The 27,227-nt window shown below is 43.4% G+C and overlaps 1 protein-coding gene and 1 non-coding gene across 5 annotated transcripts in view; one reads left to right on the forward strand and one right to left on the reverse strand.

Annotated features, from left to right (window-relative positions):
• TJP1 (tight junction protein 1) overlaps nt 1-26,820 on the forward strand; it is a 116,496-nt gene extending 89,676 nt beyond the window's left edge. The window contains exons 16-28 of one of the 4 annotated variants that reach the window (XM_060005291.1): nt 1,397-1,479; nt 2,077-2,287; nt 2,588-2,688; nt 5,918-6,268; nt 6,594-6,833; nt 7,677-8,540; nt 8,689-8,786; nt 10,047-10,274; nt 15,984-16,159; nt 19,194-19,674; nt 21,169-21,386; nt 22,521-22,664; nt 25,271-26,820. In XM_060005291.1, the coding sequence (XP_059861274.1) occupies nt 1,397-1,479; nt 2,077-2,287; nt 2,588-2,688; nt 5,918-6,268; nt 6,594-6,833; nt 7,677-8,540; nt 8,689-8,786; nt 10,047-10,274; nt 15,984-16,159; nt 19,194-19,674; nt 21,169-21,386; nt 22,521-22,664; nt 25,271-25,365 (3,290 nt within the window). In that variant the 3' untranslated portion in view covers nt 25,366-26,820. The remainder of the gene's footprint in view (nt 1-1,396; nt 1,480-2,076; nt 2,288-2,587; nt 2,689-5,917; nt 6,269-6,593; nt 6,834-7,676; nt 8,541-8,688; nt 8,787-10,046; nt 10,275-15,983; nt 16,160-19,193; nt 19,675-21,168; nt 21,387-22,520; nt 22,665-25,270) is intronic. The other 3 variants (XM_060005292.1, XM_060005293.1, XM_060005294.1) reach the window with 3 other exon arrangements.
• TRNAK-CUU (transfer RNA lysine (anticodon CUU)) lies at nt 1,004-1,076 on the reverse strand. Its single transcript has one exon. It is a non-coding gene; the product is annotated as a tRNA-Lys (tRNA).
• Nucleotides 26,821-27,227: the final 407 nt, after the last annotated feature.

A 27,227-nucleotide genomic window follows, 5' to 3' on the forward strand; every position in this document is an offset into this window, starting at 1 on the left:
TGGGGAGGCCTCCTCAGGGTATCTGTGTGCCATACAGACAGAACCATTGCCACTCACATGCCACAATGTGAAAAAGGTTTGCAGACAGTGCCATGCCAGGCCACGCTGGAGCAAAAGAAAAAGGGAAATCCCTATATACATGTTTTTATATATATATTATATATATTTTTTTAATGGCTGTTTTTTCCAGAACATGAAAATAGTTGGAAAATTTTTGAAGACATGAGTATTAAAACTGACATCATTTTAAATTTAAATATTTTATTTAGACCAAACACATAACTTATAATTTTACCTTTCTGGTTTTAATGGAAGCAAATTTATCAATATTATTTTGTAAATCTACATTTTTTTTAAGCTTATTTTCAATTGAGAGAATTGCCATATTTGGCTGTTTCTCTTGACCAAGTGACAGTCCTAAATAATTTTTGCTCACGTTCCACTTACTGATTCTTTTCTTTTAAATAATTAATTAATTAATTAGTCAGGCTGCATCAGGTTTTAGTTGCATCACACGAGCTTTTCGTTGTGGCATGCCGGCTTCTCTCTAGTTGGGGCATGCAGGCTCTAGAGCACGCAGGCTTAGTTGCCCCGTGGCATGTGGGATCTTAGTTCCCCAACCAGGGATTGAACCCACGTCCCCTACATTGCAGGGCGGATTCTTAACCACTGGACCATCAGGGAAGTCCCTCCACTTACTGATTCTATTTAAAATGTTCATTTTGAAGTATTTATTTTGCTTTTGTGAACATACTGCATCCAAATATTATTGGACTTCTGAGGTTTGGGGGCACTCCCTTGAATTTTGCACCAGGGTGAGTGGCCCACTTGCTTTAAAAAAAAAAAAACAAAAAACTATTTATTTACTTACTTACCTACCTACCTACTTATTCATTTAGCTGTGCTGGGTCTTAGTTGTGGCATGCAGAATCTTCATTGTGACATGTAGGATCTTTAGTTGGGGCATGTGGGCTCTTAGTTGCGTCATGCATGTGGGATCTAGTTCCCTGACCAGGGATTGAACCTGGGCCCCCTGCATCAAGAGCACAGAGTCTTAGCCACTGGACCACCAGGGAAGTTCTCCCCCTTGCCGTCTGATCCCAGCAGTGTTGGAAGCATTGATGTAACCCGGGGTTCTCAGCCAGGGTGGGTCTGTCCCAGAGACGACATTTGGCCGCAGTTCTGTTTGTCACCGTGGGAGCAAAAGGGAGGTGGGGGGCTGCTACTGACATCCAGTGGGTGGAGGCCAGAAATGCTGCTCAATAGGCCGTGGTGCACGGGAAGCCCCCACAACTACACGTCATGGAGCCCAGCGTGTCATTATGCCCAGCAGTTGAGAAACTGACCTAACCAGTGGAAATTTGGTGTTTTGTTTTTGTCCTGACTGCACGACTAGAAAGTGAACCTCGAGATGCTGGAACTGACCAACGGAGCTCTGGTATTATTCGCCTTCATACAATAAAGCAAATAATAGATCAAGTAAGTTATTAGAAATTGACCCGTTTCCTTGTAAGCTGTGAATTTTGTGTTTCTCAGTGGGATGGGTTTGGTTAAACTGAAAGTAGAAGGTAGTTTTTCTAAAGTTATTACTGGTATACCGTAAGTAAATTACTGAGACATTAAAATAATCACTTTCAGTGGAACGGTAGTACGTGCCTGAAAAGATGAGCTTTCATTACCACAAAAGAGTATACAGTGTTCACATATGTCGATAGACTTGATACCGCATCAGGACAATTCAGGTTGCACTTTGATATTTATATGTTAGGAATGTGTTGCTACTCACAAGGCCATATCAGGAACATTAAATTGTTACACTTATTTTCACTCTCTGCTTGCAAGTATTTGGGCTATCTTAAAAGTGAGCTAGTTAAAACTTTTTTTTAAATTGGACTAGAAATTATATTGCATTAACTTCTGAGTACACCTTTTTCTAATGTGTGCTCCTGAGACATTTTGGAGCACAGTTAAACGTCCATTCCCATTGGAATGTAGTCTCAGCTGTGACTTTCTGAAGGTGATGCTTCTTAGTTACCGTGTCTTGCGTCCTTGTTTATTTTTTTCTTGTGTCTTCAGGATAAACATGCTTTATTGGATGTAACACCAAATGCAGTTGATCGTCTGAATTATGCCCAGTGGTATCCAATTGTAGTGTTCCTTAACCCTGATTCTAAGCAAGGTGTGAAAACAATGAGGATGAGGTTATGTCCAGAATCTAGGAAAAGCGCCAGGAAATTATATGAGCGGTCTCATAAACTTCGTAAAAATAATCACCATCTTTTTACAAGTGAGTATATTAAGGGCCTTCTTTCAGCTTACAGTGTCTATGCAACAATATGTGGGCAAAAATGTCGTGTTGTTCAAATATTAAAACTCATATAACCTTTGCCTGTTATGCTTGTTGTTGTGTTAATGGCTGCTGTTGATTGAAAGAAATGGTTCAGTGCCAAAATAGACATTTCCAGAGGTGTGTCCTCAATACTATCTGTCAGATAACTCAGTAGTGGTGACTGAACTCTAAGCAATGGTTGAGTGAATTCTGACTTTTGCCGTGTTGTAATCATAGAACAATGTTATCTATTTGCAGCTACAATTAATTTAAATTCAATGAATGACGGTTGGTATGGTGCATTGAAAGAAGCAATTCAGCAACAACAGAACCAGTTGGTGTGGGTTTCTGAGGGAAAGGTAAGAAATTTCCTGTTTTTAACCCATTTGATAAATTATATAACTAATCAGAGAAGCCTTTGAGTCACCATTGTTTTCTAATTGGATCAACTTATTAAAGTAATTTGGGGCATTAGCTTTTAGGTTTTTATAATTTGTAAGGGTTATGAAAGTTGTTTTTGATAGTAGAAGATTCTGAAGTTTCTCTCCCCACTGAATTACCATTCAGTGGTATTCTCAGAGAATTCTCAGAGGGTAACTTAAAAGAGCAGGGTTGAGTTCTGACTCTGCCCCTGTCTGACTGAGGAATGACTTTGAACCTGGCTTCTGTTTCTTCCTCTGGAAACAAGGGGAATGGGTGGGCTAGATGAGTGGTCCCCAAAGTGCTGTGCTCAGCATGTGAGATCCAGGACTCGCCCTGAAGAAGAGGCACTCTGAAGGCAAGGAATGGTTGGGGACCACCGTGCTGCAAACCAAGCGCCCTGGAGCAGCACAGTACCCACCAGCGTGGTGATGGCTCTGAGAGGTCTGAAGTAAAGGACTTACTTTGCTACTTTAAGCATTTCCCTAAATCCTTACCTAAGGAATTTTTTTTTCACTCAGCACCTGTTAACATTCTTAAAACGTACTGAAAATGTTAGACAAAGCAATACATCCTTTTGGCTTTGAATTTTGATTTTATAAAGATTAAAATAACTACTTTCTGTTGTTAAGTCTTTCTGGTCTTTTAGCAGTTCTTGATGGGAAAGTCCTGTTTATTTTGTTGGGAGAGATAATAATTTTCTCAAAGTATACAGTTAAAAGAATCTTTTGTTTTAAATGTCTTTTACCTTCAGATCAACACAATATTAATATATTTTAGTTGCTAGGGAAGATTGAGAATATCTGTTCTCTTATTTTGTTTTTTGTATTTCCTTGTCGGCTTGGTTTTTGTTGTATTTTGCCCCTGCATGGCCCCTCCTTTCCTCTGCCTGGCTATGGCCCCAGGTGCTGTGGCCGTGCATGCTGCATGCTTAGAACCCCCGTGCCCCTCACCCAGAAAACACAACCTCTGCCAAGAAGAGATGTTGAAATGCTGACATCTAGAGGTAGTGTCTGCTGCTCCCACCTGTGGTCCTGTGTCAGAACCATGCCTTTTCTCCTCAGTACCACTCTGGGCGGTGGACCGTACACATGAGAACCTGAGACCACTTTGAGTAACTGACATATCAGCCGGGACGCTTTATAGACAGAGGCAGGTAGAATAAACTCACTACACCACTTTATACGACACACTGTTACTAATTCTTAACTCTTGTGGCATTTGATTAAAAGGATTACCGTCCTCTCCATACTAATCTTCTATGACAACACAGTTCTGCCAGCAGCCTTGGTCAGGTAGAATGTTAATAGCTTTCACTGGTGATTTTTCTTTTCTTTTTTTTTTGCGGTATCACTGGTGATTTTTGAAATAATATTAGTTTATAAATGCACAAGGTATACATGTCTACCTATCTGAGAGGTTTTTTAAATCCACAAATCTTAATTTTCTGTGATTTCTTTGATACTATTGTGTGCTTCCTTTCTTTGCTTGGATTTTAAAATGAAGGTCTAGCTCTCCCAGCTTTTTGTGTGAGGAAAATAGGTCATCTCAATTAATTTTATTAACTTTATTAATAGGTCTAATAGGTCATTTACTATTAGAATAGATTGATGCATTTTGTAAATCAGAAAAAGTGTTACAATTTAAATCAAGTTTGATTTATGCCCCCCTTCCATTCAAGTATATTTTCTCCAAATAGATTCTTAAACTAAAACCACTTCATTTCACATCGACTCTCCTGAGCTAACTACTTTGATCTGATTGCTAGGAAGAGTTCCTTTTTGCAATTTCTGTGACAGGCTTGTATGTTCCCTATTAAACCAAGAAAAATCATCCGGAGGCTTTCTTAACATGTAAGCATATGTCATTTCTGGTTCAGAGCACTCCTGGTTCTTGCTCACTTCTGCATTTCATACCACTGCAAAAGCTGCATTTCATACCACTGCAAAAGCTGAGCAGGTTAGTGAGTTGAGTTGTTCTTCCCCAGGGCCTTAAATACTTCCCTGGCTGGCTCCTGGGTTATAGTCTTCCAGACCCCGCGAGTCAGAGATCAAAGTAGATAGCAAGAAGGTTTCAAGCCATTGAGATTTCAGTGGGAGAGACTCTGCTGGAACATAGAGCATAGCCCTAGTGCGCTCACTCTCCAAACCAGGCAGGTGATCTGTTGAAAGCCAGAGTCACGGAAGGCTGGTCTTTCCCATTAAGGGAGGGCTCAGGGTCAGGCTGTTGCAGAGCCAGGATTGGGACTGTGGGGGAAGCACCATTCAGGCGGCTCGAGCCTTGTTTATCCTTCAGTCCATGCCGTCAGAATTCTGGGTTCTGGATCCTCCAGCTCTCGTGCCTCTCTGGGCGCAGGGTCCAGGCATGGTCTTCCAGGACTGTTGTGTGTAATACGGGTACTAGCTTCAAATTAGTATCCATGACAGCCTGTTGACTGCAGCACTGTACTTCCCTTTCCCTCAAATACTTCCGTTCTTTCTGGTCTGCTCAGAAGATAATCAGTGCAGACTGAAGGCTAACTCAGCTCTTAATTGTCTGTAAAAGAGAGTCATAACTGCACTTCCCTCTCTGCATCCATCTGTGAAGAATAATTTTTAAAAGTTCTTAGTTTAATTAGGCAGCCAGCACTTAGATGATGCTTTTCTGTTGTGTTTTATAAAGCTCTAGGGCCAAATACCAAGTTTTTTAAGAAGCTGTTTTCTTTAATATATAGATTTTATATATACATAAACTCTTGTTCAGCTTGAACCGTGGCGTTTATTTTCCTGGTTATTCTCACGTGCGCTGTTCTGTCAGTCACTGTGTCTTTGTTTCTGTGAGCTTGGTCTGGCAGCACTCTCCCTCTTCACCCTCCTCTGGGCTGACAAGCTAGTGACTGACTAGGTTTCAAAATCAGAGTGGGGCCAGGGCTCCTTCGCTGTCTTCTGGGGCTTTGTCACGGCCGGCCAGCCGACGTTCCACTCATCCAAGCCCTTCAGATCTCAAAGGATGCTCTGTGTGTCTGCATGTGTGCTTGTACTATCTTCTTGACCTTTCCTCACCAGAAGTTTCAAGAAACAGATGTGATTTCTGCAAAGAAAAGTATCCTTTTCAGTCTCCCTTGTAAAATAAAGGCCATCTCTTAAAGAACTACTGAATAAATTTTTAATTTACTTCTATTTGACCCAGGCGGATGGTGCTACAAGTGATGACCTTGATTTGCATGATGATCGTCTGTCCTACCTGTCAGCCCCAGGTAGTGAATACTCAATGTATAGCACGGACAGTAGACATACTTCTGACTATGAAGATACAGATACAGAAGGCGGGGCCTACACTGATCAAGAACTAGATGAGACTCTTAATGATGAGGTGGGGACTCCCCCGGAGTCTGCCATTACACGGTCCTCTGAGCCTGTCAGAGAGGATTCCTCTGGAATGCATCATGACCACCAGACATATCCTACTTACTCACCACAAGCGCAGCCACAGCCAGTTCATAGAATAGACTCCCCTGGACTTAAGACAGCCTCTCAACAGGTAAGCAGCAAGCATTCAACGTTTTGCAGTTAGAGGTGCATTGTTAAAGTCTAGGATATGGTGATTGAATTAAAAATATATTGTCCTTTCTCCAGATTAAGAATTAATCTTTAATTTCAACTTGAGAATACCAAGGACTTAATTCTAAACTTTGTGTGTTTATCTTAGACAGCAGTATATTGAAATTTAAAAAATTCAGGACATGAGGTCATAGTTTTGTTATTCAGCACACTTAAAATGTATGTCTATCAACCACTATAAATGGAAGTGGGAAGTTAGCAGTAAACAGAAACACTATATTTAAAATATTTTAAACACTTCACAGAAAGCAGAAGCCTCATCTCCAGGCCCTTACCTTTCGCCTGAAACAAACCCAGCATCATCAACCTCTGCTGTTAATCCTAATGTAAACTTAACTAATGTCAGACTGGAGGAGCCCACCCCAGCTCCTTTCACCTCTGACTCACCACAAGCTGATTCTTTAAGAGCACCACGCACTGAGGCAGCTCACATAATGCTAAGAGGTCAAGAGCCATCATTGTCGTCGCATGTAGATCCAGCAAAGGTACCTGTGCTGCAGTGTTGCGCTAATCTGTTGCTCTCCATCAGTCTAGCACATGATTGTGTTTGCTTTGCCCTTTACGTGTTCCTTTTGCTTTTTACTGTGGGCTTATGCACCATACTGTTCTCAAATCAGTACAAATCATTTCGGTTCTATAATTTGCATGGCTTCCAGTGATATACTGATTATTTTAAAATAGGCCTTTTAATTGGGATTGGTACTTAATATTTTTATTATTTTTTAATGTTTGGCTTTCAGAATCTTCCAGAATTTCTTTCTTTCTTTTTTCTTTTTATTTTTTTAAACATCTTTATTGGAGTATAATTGCTTTACAATGTTGTATTAGTTTCTGCTGTATAACAAAGTGAATCAGCTATATGGATATATATATATATCCCCATATCCCCTCCCTCTTGCGTCTCCCTCCCACCCTCCCTATCCCACCCCTTTAGGTTGTCAGAATTTCTTAATCTATAGTTCAGACCCATTTTAAACTTCTTTATGTTTTATAAATTATGGTGTCCATAAATTTTCTTTTTGATTTTATTTTCAGTGTCCAAATCAAGTGGAATCAACAGTTCAGTGCATTAATTTTCTACTAAACTTAATAATTAAAAAGTTAAAGTATCTTTAACTCACTTTTCATTTAGTATGCTGAAAAGTAAAAGCCCCTACTTGCATTGTAAAGTTTGAGCTTCACTTAAACTGGCTTTCTCCACTAATCTGTTTCTGTCCTGGTAATAAATGGTAGAACATGCCATTTTTACATATTAAATCATAGTTTGTCTTAAAATAGACTAGAATTTGAAACAAGCCTGTGTCCTTACGCGTGGATTTTTTATACAGGTATATAGGAAGGATCCCTATCCTGAGGAAGTGATGAGACAGAACCATGTTTTGAAGCAGCCAGCTGTTGCTCACCCAGGGCAGAGGCTAGACAAGGAGCCCAGTCTGAGCTATGAGCCGCAGCCCCCATACGCAGAGAGACAGGCCAGCAGGGACCTGGAGCAGCCTGCCTACAGATATGACTCCTCAAACTACACGGACCAGTTTCCTCGAAACTACGACCATCGTCTGCGCTATGACGACCGCATCCCTGCGTATGAGGAGCAGTGGTCCTATTATGATGACAAACAGCCGTACCAGCCCCGGCCTTCTTTTGATAATCAGCACCCGCGAGACCTGGACTCCAGACAGCATCCCGAGGAGTCCTCAGAACGAGGGTATTTCCCACGTTTCGAGGAGCCAACCCCTCTGTCCTATGAAAGCCGACCGCGCTACGACCCGCCACTCAGGACCTCCACCCTGCGGCACGAAGAGCAGCCCGCTCCTGGGTTTGACGTGCATGGGAGGTACAGGCCAGACGCGCAGCCCTACTCCTCCACAGGCCCCAAGGCGTCCGAGCCTAAGCAGTATTTTGACCAGTACTCACGGAGTTATGAGCAGGTCCCGCCCCAAGGCTTCACCTCCAAAGCAGGCCCGGGCCACTACGAGCCTCTCCACGGTGCTGCCCTTGTCCCGCCTCAGCACAAGCCGGAAGTGCCGCCCGCAAGTACCAAACCACTGCCTCCACCCCCAGCTCTGGTGGAGGAAGAGGAAGACCCAGCGATGAAGCCACAGTCAGTGCTCACCAGAGTGAAAATGTTTGAAAACAAAAGGTCTGCATCAGTGGAGAGCAAGAAGGATGAAAACCATAACTCTGGTTTCAAGGTAAATACGTGATTGTGTCTCCTGCCTCACGTTCAGAGCACATTCAGTGACTGTTGTGCGTAACGCTTCATAATGTTCCCTCCCCCTTAAACGAAGCCTGTTTTCTCATGATCTCTCCCTGAGGCTCGTGTGTCTTATTTTTCTGCAGCCTCCAGAGGTCACGTCTAAACCTGCAGGTGCTCCCTTCCTAGGTCCTAAAGCCCCTGCTCAGAATCAGCTCATTGAACACGACAGAACACTGCACAGGTGGGTGCTTTGCAGGCTTGTGGCCTACAACTGACTGAGAGTGTGGCCCTCTTACTAGAGAGGAGGCAGGGAAGGCAGAGGTCTCCCTTGTCCTTAGGTGAACTCCTCCAGCTTTTGCAGTTAAAACAGTGGTCCTAGAAGGAAAAGTAAACAGCTTTATGTATTATACCTTCTGTAACACATCTTTATTATTCTTTCAGTTAACAAATCTTTCGAACACATATTTCTCTAGCAAATGGCTAAAGTACAGTTTTTAAAGCCCTAATTACTTTTGGACTGTGTTTTTTAGTTTAATAGTGCTTTTGGACATGCAAACTGTTAGTTTTTAGGGGTGAGGAAACAGACTCAGATAGCTATGAGATAACTAAACTTAATCCTTTAGAAAGCTCCAGGAGGGATGAAGCTGAGGCTGACAGGAGTTGCTGGGAGAGGAACCCGCCAGCTGTGCTCTTAGCTGTGGCCTGATTTGGCTGCTGCTAAGTTGATGGGCTGCATTTGAATACAGTTCTTTGGCCTAATATGTTTCATTCGCTTATATTTGTGCTTGTAATAAAGAGGAACTACTGTCTAACATGTACATTTTCCTCTGATTTTAATGTCTGTTGCTCTTCATGAAAATGTAAACTACTGTGATGTCTCCTTTAGCTGGGATCACTAGCAAATAAGCTCTTCTACACAGAGTAAACATGTACTAACTGAAAGCTTAGCCCCCCCTTCTTGGTGTGAAACGTATTTAAGTTTATCCATTTTTGATGCGGAGTTTCTGAAATTTGCTAACTAGGGCCTATGTAACAGTGCCTTAATTTGCTGATAATGTACTTTCTTTGCCACGTGCTTCCTGTGTCCTCTGGAACTTTGGACATGTCGAGCTCTTTCCTTATATGAGGATCATTTATTGATCCTGCTGTAAAGTTCTTCAGCTCTTGGTTTTTATTGTTGCTGACGATGATGGTGCATGTACTTGAGGAAGCCCTCCACTGTCTGGCTTACTTTTCTTTTTCTGATGAGCTGCTTCTAATGAGGTCACTATCAAGCTCAATAGATAGGTTGTGTTTAGGACTCACGGGCCAGGAGAGTGTTGCCATCGAGTATAATGTATGAGGACACGGGACTGGGAATGTCCACCTTGACTGCTGCACTGCTCAGCCAGATCCTGAGTAACCACGGCAGTCAGTGGAAGGTCAAGGTGAAACTTACGTATTCCATTTTATTTGTCAAATTAACTTCTCAAAAGTTATTTCATTTATCATTCATTATCAGGATCCCCGAACCGCAAAAACCTCAAATGAAGCCGCCTGAAGACATTGTTCGGTCAAATCATTATGATCCTGAGGAAGATGAAGAATACTATCGAAAACAGCTCTCCTACTTTGATCGAAGAAGTTTTGAGAGCAAGCCTTCTGCACATGTCCCTGCCAGCCACCTCTCAGAGCCCGCCAAGCCGGTTCATTCTCAGAGTCAGCCACAGTTTTCTAGTTACTCTTCCAAGTGAGTTATTTTGTTTAAGACTTACCTTTTAAAAATAAGATGAAACATAAAGTGCAGTTAATCACACAAAGTTCAGTGTGTGTGTGCGCGCGCGCGCGCGCGTGTGTGTATTGTTTTGTTTTTTGGCCTTGCTGCTTGGCATGCGAGATTTTAGTTCCCTGACCAGGGATCAAACCCTTGCCCCTGCAGTGGAAGTGCAGAGTCCTAACCACTGGACTGCCAGGGAAGTCCTAAGTTCAGTATATTTTGAAGGAAAATAGTTAGCTATGTAATACATGACTTCTGTAGGCTCTTAGCATTTCAGCAGTGTGTGTTCTATCTAGCTCTGGGATGTGTGTTTTTTGTTCTTAAACTCTAGCGTCAGCTATGTAAATTTTTTGCATTAAAAATATGTTAAAATCAAAGGATTTTGAAATCAAAGCGTTTTGAGGTAAGAGAGGATAAACGGTTAAGACCCTGATTTTTAAGAGTCTCTCCCTTCTGTGCAGCACACGTTCTCATCCTTCTCTTCTGTTTGTTTTTTAAAAATAAAAGTAGGGTTAGGGCTTCCGTGGTGGCGCAGTGGTTGAGAGTCCACCTGCCGATGCAGGGGACACGGGTTCGTGCCCCGGTCTGGGAGGATCCCACATGCCACGGAGCGGCTGGGCCCTTGAGCCATGGCCGCTGAGCCTGTGTGTCCGGAGCCTGTGCTCCACAATGGGAGAGGCCACAACAGTGAGAGGCCTGCGTACCGGAAAAAAAAAAAAAAAAAAAAAAAGTAGGGTTGTGTTGGGGAGTGACATTGAGGGACGATACTAAAGAGTTTTTAAAATTTTTTTTCCAAGTCAAGAGAAAACTTGTCGTTTATTATTGTTTGAGCTTGAGGAGACTTTAGAGATTTCTGGTCTAGCTGTAAACATGAGGAACCCAAGCTCCAGCGAGGGGCTGTGACAGGGGCAGAGCTAGGAGTGAGCCCCAGGTTCCTGCTGTCTTTTTCCTGTCTGTGCTGCTCCCTTCTGTTTGCTTGTCTACTGGGTTTTTTGGTTTTCTTTCTTGTGTGTTTTGTTGGGGTACAAACTACAAACCCACATGTGCCCGTGTGAGTTTGTATCCCGTTCTGGTTCTGCCACTGGTTGAGCCCTGACTAATGGTGAATTTGGTTCTGAGAGTGAAATATAAACACACACAGGCACAGGTGGGTTCATACTTGAGCAGAACAGGCCCACAGAATGGAAGTAGATGTGGATTTATTACAAGGGATTCGTTTACACAGTTGTGGGGCCAGGCTGAGCAAGTCCTAAGTCTGCAGGGCAGGAAGGGAAATGCCTAGTGGTCTCGGAGCTCAGGGAAGCTGTTAACTCCTCTTGAGAAGGGCCCATCTAGATAATCTCCCTAGGGATACCCGTATTAGTGTTTGAGTGAATAACTGGGACTGTAGTTCTGCGTGGCCAAGATGAGACATTAAAAAGCAACCACAGGGCTTCCCTGGTGGCGCAGTGGTAGAGAGTCCGCCTGCCAATGCAGGGGACACGGGTTCGTGCCCCGGTCCGGGAAGATCCCACATGCCGCAGAGCGGCTGGGCCCGTGAGCCACGGCTGCTGAGCCTGCGCGTCCGGAGCCTGTGTGCTCCGCAACGGGAGAGGCCACAACAGTGAGAGGCCCGCGTGCTGCAAAAAAAAAAAAGCAACCACAAATCACTTTTGTGCCTAAGTTTAAAATCATGAAGATTTTTACTGAATTAGATGCTTCGGACTGTCTGAACATATCATTTGTCACTTGCTGATCAGTGAAAATTCTTTTAGAATATACTTTAAAACCTCTAATATTAAAAGCCTACTTAAAAAAAATTATTTATTTATGGCTGTATTGGGTCATCGTTGCTGCGCGCGAGCTCTCTCTAGTTGCGGCGAGCGGGGGCTACTCTTTATTGCAGTGAGTCGACTTCTCATTGCGGTGGCTTCTCTTGTTGCGGAGCACAGGCTCTAGGGTGCGCGGGCTCAGTAGTTGTGGATTGCAGGGTCTAGAGCACAGACTCAGTAGTTGTGGTGCACGGGCTTAGTTGCTCCGTGGCATGTGGGCTCTTCCCGGACCAGGGCTCGGACCCGTGTCCCCTGCATTTGCAGGCGGATTCTTAACCACTGCACCACCAGGGAAGTCCCTAAAAACCTACTTTCAATTACCACTTGCTTTCTAAGACATCATTTAAAGTGAAGATTTAAAACCTTTTCCACTGTTATCCATTTAAATCTTTGTCTACGGAAGAAAGCAGTTTATGAGAAACACAGCTGCGAACTGTGAGTGGTGCAGTTCGGGCTCTGTTTGAAGCAGACAGTCTTGCACGAGTGTTGTGAGCCTCCCCTAACACAAGCCTAGAGAGGTGCCCAGTGCATCTGGAGAGAGTCCAGACCAGGATGAGCTAGGCGTGGAGCCTGAGAAGCTCACCTTCCATGAGATGGAAGGGCGTCACCACTTTTACTGAAGCTGTTTAAACATATTCATTCCTCTCAGAAGGGAGTCCAGTTTAAAGAGAGATTTTATTTATCCTTTTACATACTTGGTAAATAGAATACAGCCTTAACAGGATACATTTAGGTCTAAAAAGTAAATTAAAAGTTTTGCTAGGGAATCAGATGACAAGGTATTTTTTGGTTTTGTGTGAATCTTGTTCTCTGGAGAGAAGACTCAGTAATATATCTATGACGTATAGCTTTCAGACATGGTCTAGAACACTGCCGAGCACTTGGCGGTGGAGGGGCTCAGTCATTCCATGTGGAGTGACCAAGGCTCAGCACAAGCCCCGGCGCACTCCTCCTCACGTCCACAGCCCTGGGAGGAACCAGTGTTTGCTGGGCAGAGGTCCCATGAGAAAGAGATCATGTCTGTCCCTGTAGATTCACTGCGGACTCGGTTTGATATTACTGTTTACTGTTGGTAGTGTTATGGGGTGAGAAAGTCTAACTTGAGATGGATACTAGGATGCCTTTCCTTCCTTTGTATATGAAAGTAATGCTGCATTTTCCCATATAATAAGGTTTTTTAAAAAAAATAATTTTTGGCTGCGTTGGGTCTTCCTTGCTGCATGCGGGCTTTCTCTATTTGCGGCGAGTGGGGGCTACTCTTTGTTACGGTGCGTGGGCTTCTCATTGCCGTCTTGTTGCAGAGCATGGGCTCCAGGTGCGTGGGCTTCAGTGGTTCTGGCTCGCGGGCTCTAGAGCACAGGCTCAGTCATTGTGGCTCACAGGCTTAGTTGCTCCACGGCATGTGGGATCTTCCCGGGCCAGGGCTCGAACCCATGTCCCCTGCATTGGCAGGCGGATTCTTAACCACTGAACCACCAGGGAAGCCCTCCCATATAGGTTTTTAATGGCTAGAGAGTTGGAAAGGAGACTCGAGTGTCCTAGAAGATAACTCAGCAGGAAGTTGTTTCTATGCCTTCCCTTTCTAATGCTGTTTTACTCTTTTGCCCAATTAATACAACTTTAATAATTGGAAAATAGTTTAAAATATGGGGCCCTCTTTGTCTTACATTTCAAAACTATTTACTGTTTGTCACCAATAGATTGCCTACAGGCCTTATTCTCTAAAGTAAAACATAGAAATAACAAAGTCACCGTCTTCCAGATAATGCGTGCTTTTGTTCCACTTAAAAGCACACCTTAAAAATGGAGGGAATTAGAGCAGGGAGAAGTCTTTGATAGCACAGGATAAGTGCCCCAGAAGCAGGTAGCTGTCACCCAGTCTCACAGTCTGTTGAGCCACATTGATGCTGGAGAGGTGAGGAGACAGCAGCCCTGACATCACCTCCAAAGCAAGTTAGGAGTTGCCAGGATTCCAGGCCAGGGCTAGAAGAGCAGGCTCCATCTGGGTCTGTGCACGTGCTGCAGCTCAGAGATTGAGTTGTCTCCTTCAGGGCATCTAATGTGATTTCTGTCACTGGAATATCTACCTCTGAAGACGCAGCCTACCGTGAGACTTCCAGGTCTCAAGATAAATGTTGGTGGTTTTCAGCTTACAAGAATTAAGCATAAGATTGGCGTTAGGTGGTTTTGTGTGCACGTAGCATTATTAGATGAGAGAGGTGGAGACCAAGGGAGTCAGCGTGGCAGCTCTGCCCACCTCGGGGCTCAGCGTCAGGCTCGGAAGGAGCACGTGTTGATCGTGTATCCGTACCGTGCTAGGTGTGGTGCTGCATCACTTCTGTGTTTTCACTCTGGACTTCTGTGCCTAGCCCCCTTTCTTTCAACAGAGCACTCACCCCCACTTCTTCAGAACCCGCTGCTTTATTTCATTTCTTTGTTCAGCACCAGGAGTGGGCAGCGGGCCAAGGAGTGAAGCTTAGCCACACTGCTGCCCACCAGAGCCCCATGTGTGTGGAGGGTGGGCGGGCGGGGCCTAGCTGCGTTCCACGTCTCCACCGGCTGCTGGTGTCCCGAGCTAAATGAGAGCCAGTGGTGGTTTCCTTTATAGACTGAAGTATGCTGAAATGGTGGATGTGTGTTTTTTGGTTGATGCTTTAAAATGACATTTGAGTTCTGTTTGCTGCAAACTTAGATTGATCGTTTTCTTTAATTTTTCTGTTGCGCTTGCTTTGCCATCACCTAGATTTCTTGGCTCTTATACTAGCTCTGACTACTTGGAAAGGAGCTTCATGTGGTAAGACGGGGCGCTGGTGTGAGGCTGTGGCGTGAGGGTCCCTCGCTGTGGCACTGGCATTACGTGCACTTGCAGGTGTCAACGTCGTCTTCAGTGCTTAGTCCAGACACCCAAAATGAGATAATGGCGCGGCTTTAAAGCTGATCATGACTAGACTCCGCGACAGTAGTCTTCTGTGAAAGTACATTCCAGGCGTCTGTGTGACTGCGTGTGCACGGAAAGCCAGTGTACAGCTTTGGCTCTGCAGAGCTCAGAGGGCAGTGTTGCAATTATGGGTCCTGTTTTAAAGATTTCTTTTGTGTGAATTTTACGTGTTCTATATTAACAATTGGGAATCTGAAAAAATAAGCATACATTCACAATTTGATTTAAATGAGCCTTAAAAATCAAGCAGTATTTGCTGCTCTAGCAATTGCTAAACAAAAAATGGATCTGGTAAATCCAGGATAAATTTTGAAGTAAAAAAAAGGTGCAGTGTTACTGGAACACAGCAGTACCCTTTGATTTACAAGCTGTTTTTGGCTGCTTTGGGGCAGAGTTTGAATAGCTGTGACAGAGGCCGTATGGCCAAGAAGCTGATAGCATTTCTTGTCAGCCCTTGACTAAGGGCTTGCCAGCCCCTGGCCCGTGACGTCACCTTCTGTGGTGCCTAGCCTGCACCAGAAGCTGGTGCTTCATGCCTTCTTAGGCACTACACCAGAAGGGAATCTAATGAGGATTTGGGCCAATAAATATTTTTCAGAATATTTGGACGACTTCATTAAACCTACCAGCCATTACTATTTTTTGTAGACCACAGTGTTGAATAGTACAAGTATACCCCGAATTCCATCTGCCTTTTGGTTGCCGTCTTTTGGATGCTTTACTAATATTCTTAAAATACCTGTGCTGCCTTTACACCTCTTGTGCTGGTGACTGGTTGGACTTGTTTGTGTGTTTTGGTAGAGTACCCACACTCATAAGGGTAAACTGTGAAATTCTCAAAAAAAACCCCTCAGGGATACTTAGAAGAAGGGGAACTTGCTTTGTGAATGTGGATCCGTCTGTAGGTGTTGGCATTTCCTCATTTTTCCACAGGGGGAAGTCTGCTGAGGCTGAAGCTGTGGACAGGCCGTTTGGGGAGAAGCGCTATGACCCACTGCAGGCCACACCACCCCCTCCGCCGCCGCCCGCCCAGTACAGCCAGGCCACCCAGCCCGGCCCCAGCACCACCCTCAGCCTCCACTCACACACCAAGGGGACACTCGGCGAAGGTAGGCGGCTCAGGAGTTGGCAGGACCACTGTAATAGACTCACACTTACAAGATGAAAAGTACGTGCTAGAAATCTCTGGGCTGAGAACAGCGAAAAATAAGGGGCTTTGTTAAAAGTACCTCTTCTTTTTTATGATAATGACAGTTATATCGGACAAGCCTTTTAGCTAAATAGATTTTAACCTGCCTCCTTAACATAGCTTAATTTCTGAAAGTAGTTTTTGTTTACCAGTATGCCCAAAACTAAATGTTTGAATGGTGGTTCGTAAAAATTATGGTGATGTCCGTCTTCGCATGTGGATATAGGGCGGCCGTAGAGTTTCACATAATACGTGTCCCTGAGCACCTCATCTTTGCATTTGTGTTCTGTGGCGGAGGCTCATCAAGATAGATCCCATCAGCTCCAGAGCGCTCACCTCAGGGTGGCGTCCCTGCGTGTGCACCCACGTCTTCTCCTTCACATCTCTGAGCAGTAACTGCCTCTTTTCCCGGGCCACTGGCCCAGCTCCTCTCCCCGCTCTCCTCCTTCCTTCATCTTCCTCTCCCCTTCCCCATAATCCTTCCCTTTGCCTTCCAGTAAGTGCCACTGCCTCATGCCACCTTCCCAGCTCCACAGCCATTAGACGTCCTGGAAGGGACTGTTGCCTCCACCCTCCCAACCAACATCTCTCTTCTCATTTGGTGCTTTCAAAGGGTACACCACAGTTCACCCATCTCCTGGTGATGTTTTGCTCCTAGAGACAGTGCTCCTCTGTATTTATGTAGGAGTCCAATCCCAGGGGTATAATTTGATATTACTTTATGTTAGGATTTTCTTTACACACTATCATGTCTGCCGATAAAGTTTAAATTTTTACTCTCCAAACCTTATGCCATTTTTGCACTGGCTGAGACATCATAGTAAAATGTTGAGTTGAAATGATGGTGGCAGACATCTTTTGCTAGTTCCCCATTGTGGGGAGAAACGATTGAATGTTTCACCGTTACAATGTTAGCTGTAGGGGTTTTTGTAGGTGCCTTTTATTATGTTTAGAATGTTCCCTTCTAGTCCTAGTTTGCTGAAAGCATTTTGTCAACTGTTTTTTTCTTGTATGTACATTGTCCCTCAGTATCCGCAGGGGACTGATCCCAGGACCCCCACCACCACCACCACTTCACCCCCATCCCACCACGCACACTGAAATCTGCGGATACACACGTCCCCTGTGTAACTGGTGTAGTACAGTCGACCCTCTGTGTCCATGGGCTCTGCATCCGCAGATACAGAGGGCCAAACGCACGAAGACGATCCTAAGATTTGTCTCCTTCATTTTGTTTCTGTAATAAGTTATCTTACTATGTTCACAAGGAGCTTTGGTTTATAATTTCCTTATAATGTCCTTGTCTGGTTTTGGTATCAAAGTTGTGCTAGCGTCATGAAAGAGAGCTGGGACGTGTTCCCTCTTTCTCTCATTTCTGGAAGAGTTTGTATAGCACTGATATGATTTTTTTCCTTAATTATTTCATAGAATTCAGTTGGTGCTATTTTGCACTGCCACCAGCGGTACAGAGGGTCTCTGACTTATGACGGTTTGACTTTACATGGTGCAGAAGCGATGCACATTCACTAGAAACTACTTCGAATTTCGATCTTTTCTCAGGTTAGCAATAAGCAATACAATCTCTCGTGAAGCTGGGCAGCGGCTGTGAGAAGAGCCCCCAGTCAGACGCTGCATCACGGGGGTGAATAACTGACACACTTTGAACTGTCCTGGACCCAGAGAGCCAGTCTTGTTTTTTACTTACAGGACAGTATTCAATAGATCACATGAGATATTTAACACTTTATTATAATATTTTGTGTTAGATGATCTTGCCCAACTGTAGGCTAGTGAGAGTATTCTGAGCACGTTCAGGGAGACTGGGCTGAGCTACGATTCTGGTAGGTCCCGTGTATTAAGCACATTTTTTACTTTGAACCTCCCCTGGGAAGTCGAGGAAGATCTGTACATGGAAATTTCTGTTATTCCACATCTTTGCCAATGCTTGGCATTACCAGACTTGTAAGTTTTGCCCATTTGATGGATGTGAAATGATGTTTTTTATTTTTGTTTTGCATTTTCCTAATTAATAGTGATGTTGAGTATCTTATTGTATGATTACTGGTTAGTCTAGTCTTCACTTGCGTTTTTGCTTGTTCAGGTCTTTGCCTATTTTCCTATTGGTTGGTTCTTTCTTATGGATGTATAGGTATTCTTCATAGGTTTTGGATCCTAATTTTTTTTAAAATCAGTTATATGTGTTGTACATAGCTTCTGCCAATCTGTGACTTTTCTTTTTTAACTTTAATTATGGTAAGTTTTGTAGTACTGATTTTTTTTTTTTTTTTAACATGGCCAGTTTTGTCATTCTGTTTCTAATTTATTGTGGACACTGGAGCGGGGTCACTCCAATGCCAGTCTCTGGAGGCCAGGACTCCCAGCCACATGACCCTGACTCCAGGCAGCAGGTACATGAACACTGTCCCAGGTGTCCCTGCTACCTCCTGGCCCCTCAGCATCACACACAGCCACCAGGGGTCAAGAGTGTCCTCAGACTGCTGACCCAGACCCAGTCAGTCATTGACTCTGACACCAGGACAGGTTAAGATGAGAGGGACATCAGATGACTGTTAGAACTTGTGTCAGGAAGGGCGTTTTGGTTTTTGTTTTCTGTATGGATGAAAAGTTGTTTCAAGGTTTATTCCTAAAAACTTAGTTTAACATGGTCACCACGGTCTCCCACAGAATCACTTGTTGATAACTTTCATGAATGAATTACTCATCTGGATAGATTTTATTCTTGACCCATTATAACATCTTTTCCATCTCACAAACCATTACAGTCAGTTAGAGATGGGTTTGTAATGCTTTTTTTGTTCAAGCCACCGAATGTACTTTATTGTTTTTCTTATTGAAGTATAGTTGACTTATAATATTAGTTTTGATGTACAACATAGTATTCAGTAGCTGTTTTCAGGAAGTTTTTGAAATACTTATATGTGTGTGTTTTACAGGTAATTCCATGTCATTGGATTTTCAGAGCTCTTTAGTGTCCAAACCAGACCCACCTCCATCTCAGAATAAGCCAGCAGCTTACAGACCAGCCAACCGAGAAGACGCTGCCCAGTCTGCTTTCTATCCCCAGAAAAGTTTCCCAGATAAAGCCCCAGCTAACGGGGCCGAACAGACTCAGAAAACGATCACTCCAGCATACAATCGATTCACACCAAAACCATATACAAGTTCTGCGCGGCCATTTGAACGCAAGTTTGAAAGTCCTAAATTCAGTCACAATCTCCTGACGAGCGAAACTGCACATAAACCTGACTTGTCTTCCAAAGCCCCCACTTCTCCGAAAACTCTGGTGAAAGCACACAGTTCCACGCAGCCTCCGGAGTTTGACAGTGGAGTTGAGACGTTCTCTGTCCACACAGATAATAAGCCTAAATATCAAGTAAACAGTATCAGCACAGGGCCTAAAGCTGTGCCCGTGAGGTAAGACTTTTTCTTGGCCTGGTGATGTCTCTCATATGAGTTGGGTGTAGTTTTGGGAACCTGACTGATGATTTCAACTCAAACTTTAAGCTGAATGGTGCTGTCCAAAATGTTGGAATGACTAAAGGTTCTGCAAGAGGCACTAAAGCTGGTGCTCATTATCTCCATTGTGTAAGAACCCAGGCTGAGAGGCACTGTATTTCACTCAGGGTCACACAGCCATGCTCAGGGAGCCTAGGCCCAGCCACTGGTCTGACTTCTGACCTCAGAGCCAGACTCCTAACCAGCCCTGGCTTCCCATGACCTCTGACCTCCAGCTGGGGCGGCACGTTTGGAGAATATCTCAAAAATAATAGAGTATCTGTATTCCTCATCCACTGTTTATTCAGCAGTGAGTTTGAAAAGAAGATGTAATAACCTCAAAATGGTTGTTTAAAAAAGAGCTTTCTTAATAGTTTTGGTCAGATGGCTGAGCAAATGAGATGAACCCAGCCTGCCTGGAGCCACACTCCCTACACCCCTCCCCTCATCTGCACAGTGACCGACAAGACCCGTGCTGGCCATGCAGAAACCTCCCTAAGCCACTGACGCAGAAAGTACTCGCGGGCCACCGGCAGGCTGCCTCCTGAGCGGAAGGACAGGCCAGCCAGGGGATGTGGAGGAGCGGCCCCCTCACAGGGGCCCCGCGGTACCATTGCCCCGGGGAGCCCATGCCCACCGCTCTGGCCACGGAGGAGTGAAGCCGCAGCTCCCTGCACTCACTTTCATTTTGTTGGCCCATCTTTCTGCTCACCTTTAGTCCTGGCTCAAAATTTTGCTTCAAGAAGTCCTGAGGGGAAAAAAAAAGGAAGTCCTGAGAGCCTGCACTTTTGAAGGAGATTTGGTACCACATCCCCTCTGCCTCAGGCGTCTTTGTGTGAACCGCGTGAATGGACCATCTCCTCTCCATGAGCGATTGCCCACACCGGAGTCTTTATTACCTCATGGAATTGGGCGTCTGTGCTTAGGGAGTGGGGAGGGAAGGCCATAGTAGTATGCACACCAGAAATCCTCAGGAGAGAGCGAGCCTAATTAGTGTATTTTATCAGGTCTAAGATGCCATCAGTTGTGAGATGCACCACTGTCTTACGTATCACTAAGAAGGAAAAAACATGCTACCAATTAAACCATGATGTGCCATCAGTTTTAAAACACCAGTTTCATGGCTGTAAAATATTGGGTGAGCACTGTATCAGGCCTTACATGTTCTGATCGCAAAAAATCAGTAATGAAGGAAACGTGACTATTACCTTTAAAAGTGACATTGACTTCTCGAGGAAGAATATGCTTAGTTATCCCTGTGAGTAAAGTCTGTCAGTCACTGAAAACTTATTAAAGTAAGTAACTGCTTGATTATATGGAGAGAGAAAGAGAATGAAACCACCGACTAGACTAGCAGTGAAAGTGCCTGTATGTGACTAGGAATGTACTCATTGGCCATTTCTGAACTCTCAGTCCCTCAGCTGTAGAAGAGGATGAAGATGAGGATGGTCACACTGTGGTGGCCACCGCCCGCGGCGTATTTAACAGCAACGGCGGGGTGCTGAGCTCCATAGAGACCGGCGTTAGTATCATTATCCCACAAGGAGCCATTCCTGAGGGAGTCGAGCAGGAAATCTATTTCAAGGTCTGCCGAGACAACAGCATCCTCCCGCCTTTGGATAAGGAGAAAGGTGAGTGTGTGATTTCCTGCTTAGTTTCAATAACTCGAGTTGCCCTGTGTGCTTTTCAAAGCTTATTGTGCTCAGTAGACAGGATACCCTAGACCTCTGTTCTCCCCCCACCCTGGCTGCCCTCAAGTTCCTTTTACAAGGGAGGGCCTCTCTAATGAGCACTGTGGAGAGGGGAGCCTGTGCTACCTTTACTGTGACGGTGACAATAGGGGATGGGTCATTGGGCACTCCTGTACCTGCCAGCCAGTCGCCAGTCTTAGCCGACCTCACCAGATTTTTGTCTTTGAGTCGTTCCTTCCTGCCTTGCAGCTCTTAGAGATGAATTAGGTAACACCCACTCCAAAGGCCTTGCTCTGTGCTGCCACCTGCTGGTGGAATGCAAGGCTCTCGGGTCAGATCTTCCTCACTGCGCAGACCTAGCACAAGTAAACACGCTGCAGAGGAGGAAGCATCCCCATCGGCTGTCGCGGTGTGTGTTTCTGAGCTGCTTCAGGAATCTAGGAATGCTCTTATTTTTCACAGTCTTCCAGATCTGTCAGGATGAAATGATAATGAACCATGTTGCAACGTCTTTTAGAATATTTTAGCAGTGCTTTGCTTCCTTAAATACATTATTTTAGCTCATTTTCGTACATTTTGCCAGAATACTAACATGTTGGCCCTCCTGCGTGAATCTCTTAAACCACGTCTGTAGCAAATACAACATTAAAAACACAAGATATAAGTAACATTTGTAAAATGTTTGAGTATGTCTTATACCATAAGAATGCTGTGATTGAATGAAGTAGCCACCAGCAACGTTGTGCTGTTTAGCACTTGAATTGTGGCTGTTTTAATTGAAACGGGCTAGAAGTGTAAAATACACACCAGCTTCAAACATTCAGTATATTGCTCACATGTTTTGGATATATTGGGTTATATAAAATATTAAAATTGACTTCAACTGTTCCTTTTTAATGTGGCTACTGGAAAATATTAAGTTACATCTGTGGCTCCTGTTACATTTTTCTTGGTCAGTGCTACTACAGAGAACTAACCCTCTTTGGCTTTAAAGCATATGGTTAGAAGGAGGGTGAGGAGGGTGTGGGTCTAGAAGGAAGCCAGCCGTCTAAAACCTCTCTCCCCCCGCCCCAGGTGAGACCCTGCTGAGCCCCTTAGTGATGTGCGGGCCCCATGGCCTCAAGTTCCTGAAGCCCGTGGAGCTGCGCTTACCACACTGTGCGTCCATGACTCCTGACGGTTGGTCTTTTGCTCTAAAATCATCCGACTCCTCGTCGGGTATGCTGTCTTCACTCTGTCCTTTGGGGGCTTTGGGTACTGTCGTTGATTGACCCGTGGGCTGACGGAGCTACCCGTGCTGTCTGTGCACAGATCCTCCCTCTGTTCCTGTGGCCTTGTAGGCATCACCAGTGTTGTGGAGTTTATTTGTGGTACATATATTGTAAATGAAAACTGAAAGGTAGAGAAGCTTCTGCCTTGTAAACATTGATGATTTGGCCAAAGGTTGACTGTTTCTTGGTGTTCAACAAAATTATTCTGTCAAAATTTTTAAGATGAGGTGGAAGAATTGATATTGTCCTACATATATATGCATTTTCATCTTTATACTAAAATGATTTGATTCCTTTATGTAATAATTTCTATTTTTGGTTACTATTTCTCAGTCTACAAAGTATATATATATATACTTTGTAGGGGTGTGTGTGTGTGTGTATACACACACACACTAGAGAAACTTGAAAGATAAAAGACCTTACACTGTGATCATACTTGGCCATGGTTTTTCCATGTAAAACTCAAAATAACTTCTGTAATACACTTTTAAAATGGCTTATTGCTGTCACGATCATAATTTCAAAGCTTCCATTGCATTTTCACATTTCTCACTTCCTTGGGTGACTAAGTCAGTTAGACTAAAGTCAGAACTTTCTATATTTATGGCACAGAACACTTTAATTGAACCTGATGTAGAAAAAAAGAATTTAAAGTTCTTCTGAATTTTTGATAAATCAGATGAGCATTATACAGTTTTAGTTTGGTACAGTATGAAATAGAGTTTTATGGTGTAAAGAACATATTTTACTATTACCCAACATAAAATATTACATATATTCATTCACAACTACCCCATTTTCTGGGAAAAGTTCTTCAGGAACTCCACTGAGAAACATTTTATTAGCCTAGTTTGAACTAATGAATTAAAATGAATAAAACTGCATTTAAAACATATATTCCAAAAGTCAGGTTTTAGTGTGGGCTGTGATCGTCCTCTAACCCAAAATAGGTTGAGGGTCCTTAAAGTAACTATGTTGTTACTTGTTTTATAAGCGATTTTTTTTCCAGATACGAAAAAAACCAGTATGCTTCGTATAATTTGTTTTGTGCCACAGAACATGTTATTTTGTTAGATTGAAACAACTTACTTTTTCCTGTGTTAAATTTGAGTATGTACACCTAGAAGAGAAATGTAATTTTATGTAATTCTGTGTGGCTTCGGAATGCTTTTGCTACTATAAATTTGTTTTAAAAAGTCAAGGTAGATTTTGATAGCTACTGACTTAATTCCAAGAAGCATTTATTAGTATATTGGAAAGAATTTTGAACCTAAAGTTTTTCCCAAGAGTTGTCGTAACTATCTCATTGCCTAAACAATTTATCTGCAGTATGGCACAAGCCCACATGTACCTGTGAAGTTAAACCCCTCTGTTTTAAACTGCTGAGCCCACCATGAATCAGATGTTGCTTAGGTAACGGACAGCTTACAGTCTGCAGTGCTTCTCAGCCTTGGCCCTGTGGGGTGTTTAGCAGCCTCCCTGGCCTCCACCCGCTAGATGCCAGTTGTGACAAGCAAAATTGCCTCCAGACGTTGTCCCCTGAGGGGCAGAACTGCTCCTGGTGGAGAACTGTTGCTTTACAGGCAGCAGCTTCGACTGTCACTTACCATGGACACAAGAGGTGTATGGCTGTCCCAGCCTTCTTTACGTTGAGTCCACTGCCAGGGCTCCTTAGCTGTAGCTGCAAATCTCAAATCACCTGGTTAAAAGCTGGTTAAAAACTCCAAAGCCCAGGCCCTGCTTCAGTCTTACTCAGTTCAATGACTTTGGAAGCATCATGAATGGTTTTGTTGTACAGCAGGATCAGGGCTAAGAATCTCTGGCCCAGTCTCAATGATTTTTTTTTTTTTTTTGTAAAGGGGAGGAGGCTCCTTAACCGAACTCTGCAGTGTTGAGGGTTTCATTTGGTCTGTCAAGTGTGAGAAATGTGTTCTCATACTCAGCTCAAATGGGGTAATCATATAATTATTGTCTAAACTTTTGAAAGTGAAAGAAGGGTACTCTTTTTTTCTTTTTTTTTTTGTGGTACGTGGGCCTCTCACTGTTGTGGCCTCTCCCGTTGCGGAGCACAGGCTCCGGACGCGCAGGCTCAGCGGCCATGGCTCACGGGCCCAGCCGCTCCGCGGCATGTGGGATCTTCCCAGACCAGGGCACGAACCCGCGTCCCCTGCATTGGCAGGCAGACTCTCAACCACTGCGCCACCAGGGAAGCCCAAGAAGGGTACTCTTAATAATAATACTCAGGGGCAAACTGGAACTGTCCCAGGCACATGATCACCCTAACTTTTATTCATTTTTTAAAAGGCTCAAACTTGAAAACATAAAAAATAAACGAGAAATCTGCAACAGCTTTTGGATCATTAGATTCCAGTGGGTCTCCAATGAAGTACATATATAGCACTAAGAGTTTTGGTACAAGTGCGGTATGCTGAAGAAATAGAGGAAAATTGTATCTAAATATATATGTTTGTGTTTGTCCCATGATTGCAAAGCATTACAGATAGCAGTTTAACCAACCAGAAATGACATGAACTTTTTTTTCTCTCGTAGGCGATCCTAAAACCTGGCAGAACAAGTGTCTTCCTGGAGATCCAAATTATCTTGTCGGAGCAAACTGTGTTTCTGTCTTGATTGACCACTTTTAATTCTTAAAATATAGGAACTTGATTAAATAATGTGAAACTGGGTTAAACTTACTAAATCTAAATGGAACCACTCCATCAAGTATTACATACTTTTCCTATAATTGACACTGCAGTGTGTTAGTATCACACGCTTTGTTTGAACTGGAGAGGCTGAGTGAACATCCCCTGAACCGTGCTTGGGAAACATGCTGCCTGCTGCATGTTGGGGGTCGGTGTTGGCTACAGGCTCCACGATGTGATGCTTTGTAATGAGTTTTGTACTTTTATATGGTCACTGCTTAACTTCACATATTGATTTCCGTTAAAATACCAGCCAGTAAATGGGGTGCATTTGAGTTTTGTTCTTTCCAAAGTACACTGTTTCAGACTTTATTATGGCCCTGGCCTGGCATACACATTTTTATTATGCATGAGGTAATCACACGTTTTTAAAAAGCACCTCAAATGTATAACCAGTGTAGTGGATTTAACAGAAATGTACAGCAAGAGGAATTTATAGCGTTTTTTTTTTTTTTTTTGGCGGGGCGGGGCAGGGCAAGTGAAGACAATTACTTACTGTATATGAAAACTCATTTTTCTTAGGGAAGGACACCAAAGCATGTGAGACTGGTTCTGTGGCCTCTTTGGATCTATAAGTTAACCACATCACCATAGACATACTAACCAGCAGGAATGCCTTACCCTTGTGTTTTTAATTCTTAGATCGTTCTGTGTGTTACTAAGGTTTTATGGCTTTTGTGCACATCTAGATACTGTATCATGAAAAGATTGAGTGAATTGTGGATTTGGTGGTTTCAGAAATGTGTAATCACCCAGAAGAAAATAATGGTGTGATTTGGGGTGGGGTTTTTTTTGTTTTGTTTGTTTGGCAAGGGGCAGTGGTTGTTTTCTCTCTCTCTCTTTTTTTTTTTTTTTTTAGGCTATGCATTTAAAAACTTTTGATGTTTTAAGGATGCTTGTACATAAGGCGTGCATACCACTTTGTTCTTGGTTTGTAAATTAACTTTTATAAACTTTACCTTTTTTATACATAAACAAAACCAAGTTTCTTAAGGCTACCTTTGTATTCTCTCCTGTACCTCTTGAGCCTTGAACTTTGACCTCTGCAGCAATAAAGCAGCATTTCTATGACACACACAAGGTCAGTTTTTTAAGAAAAAGAATGCACAGAGTTGTTACATTTTTAAATGCTGCATTCAAAAGATACAGTTACTCAGAATTCTCTAGTTTGAATAAATTCTTGCAAAGTATCCCTATTGTAATTTGTGATATGATGCTGTGCCCTAAAGTGTATTTTTTTACTAATAGACAATTTATTGTGGCACATCAGCACAATTTCTGTTTAGATAATACACCGCTACATTCTGTTAATCAGTAGGTGTGACTGAATTTCTTTTGCAGTTATTAAAAAATCTCAAATTTCTAAATCTGCAGAATAAAACTTTTTAAAATAAAGTGCTGGTTTGGTCTGTTTGCCCGCTATTTCTAGTATTGTTTAACTTCATAATCCTAGTTTAAAATCCTGCACACTGATCCTCATCACCCAGTTGCCTGCTGCCGCGTTGGTCCTGGTGGGGGTGGGGGATTTGGAGTGAGCCCCTGTTGCCAGTGCATCCTGGCAGAAGACAGAGCAGGAGGAGGGGGGGAAGGCGGAGTCTTCCCACTGTGCCTGTAAGTGTATGTGGATGTATGTGTTTATTCATGTTCCTTAGGGCCAACTTGTTATATGGTTTTGTCTCCTCCCTTATAGTTTTAGAAAAACATAACATGGGCCGATTATGGGGATTTAATCTGCAGTTTGTGCAGATGCCACCAGAAAATTACCAGAGCTAATCAATGAATTTAGTAAAGTCGCAAGATAC

This window comes from Delphinus delphis, chromosome 2, assembly GCF_949987515.2.
Source record: "Delphinus delphis chromosome 2, mDelDel1.2, whole genome shotgun sequence".
In the NCBI taxonomy this organism is placed as follows: Eukaryota; Metazoa; Chordata; class Mammalia; order Artiodactyla; family Delphinidae; genus Delphinus; species Delphinus delphis.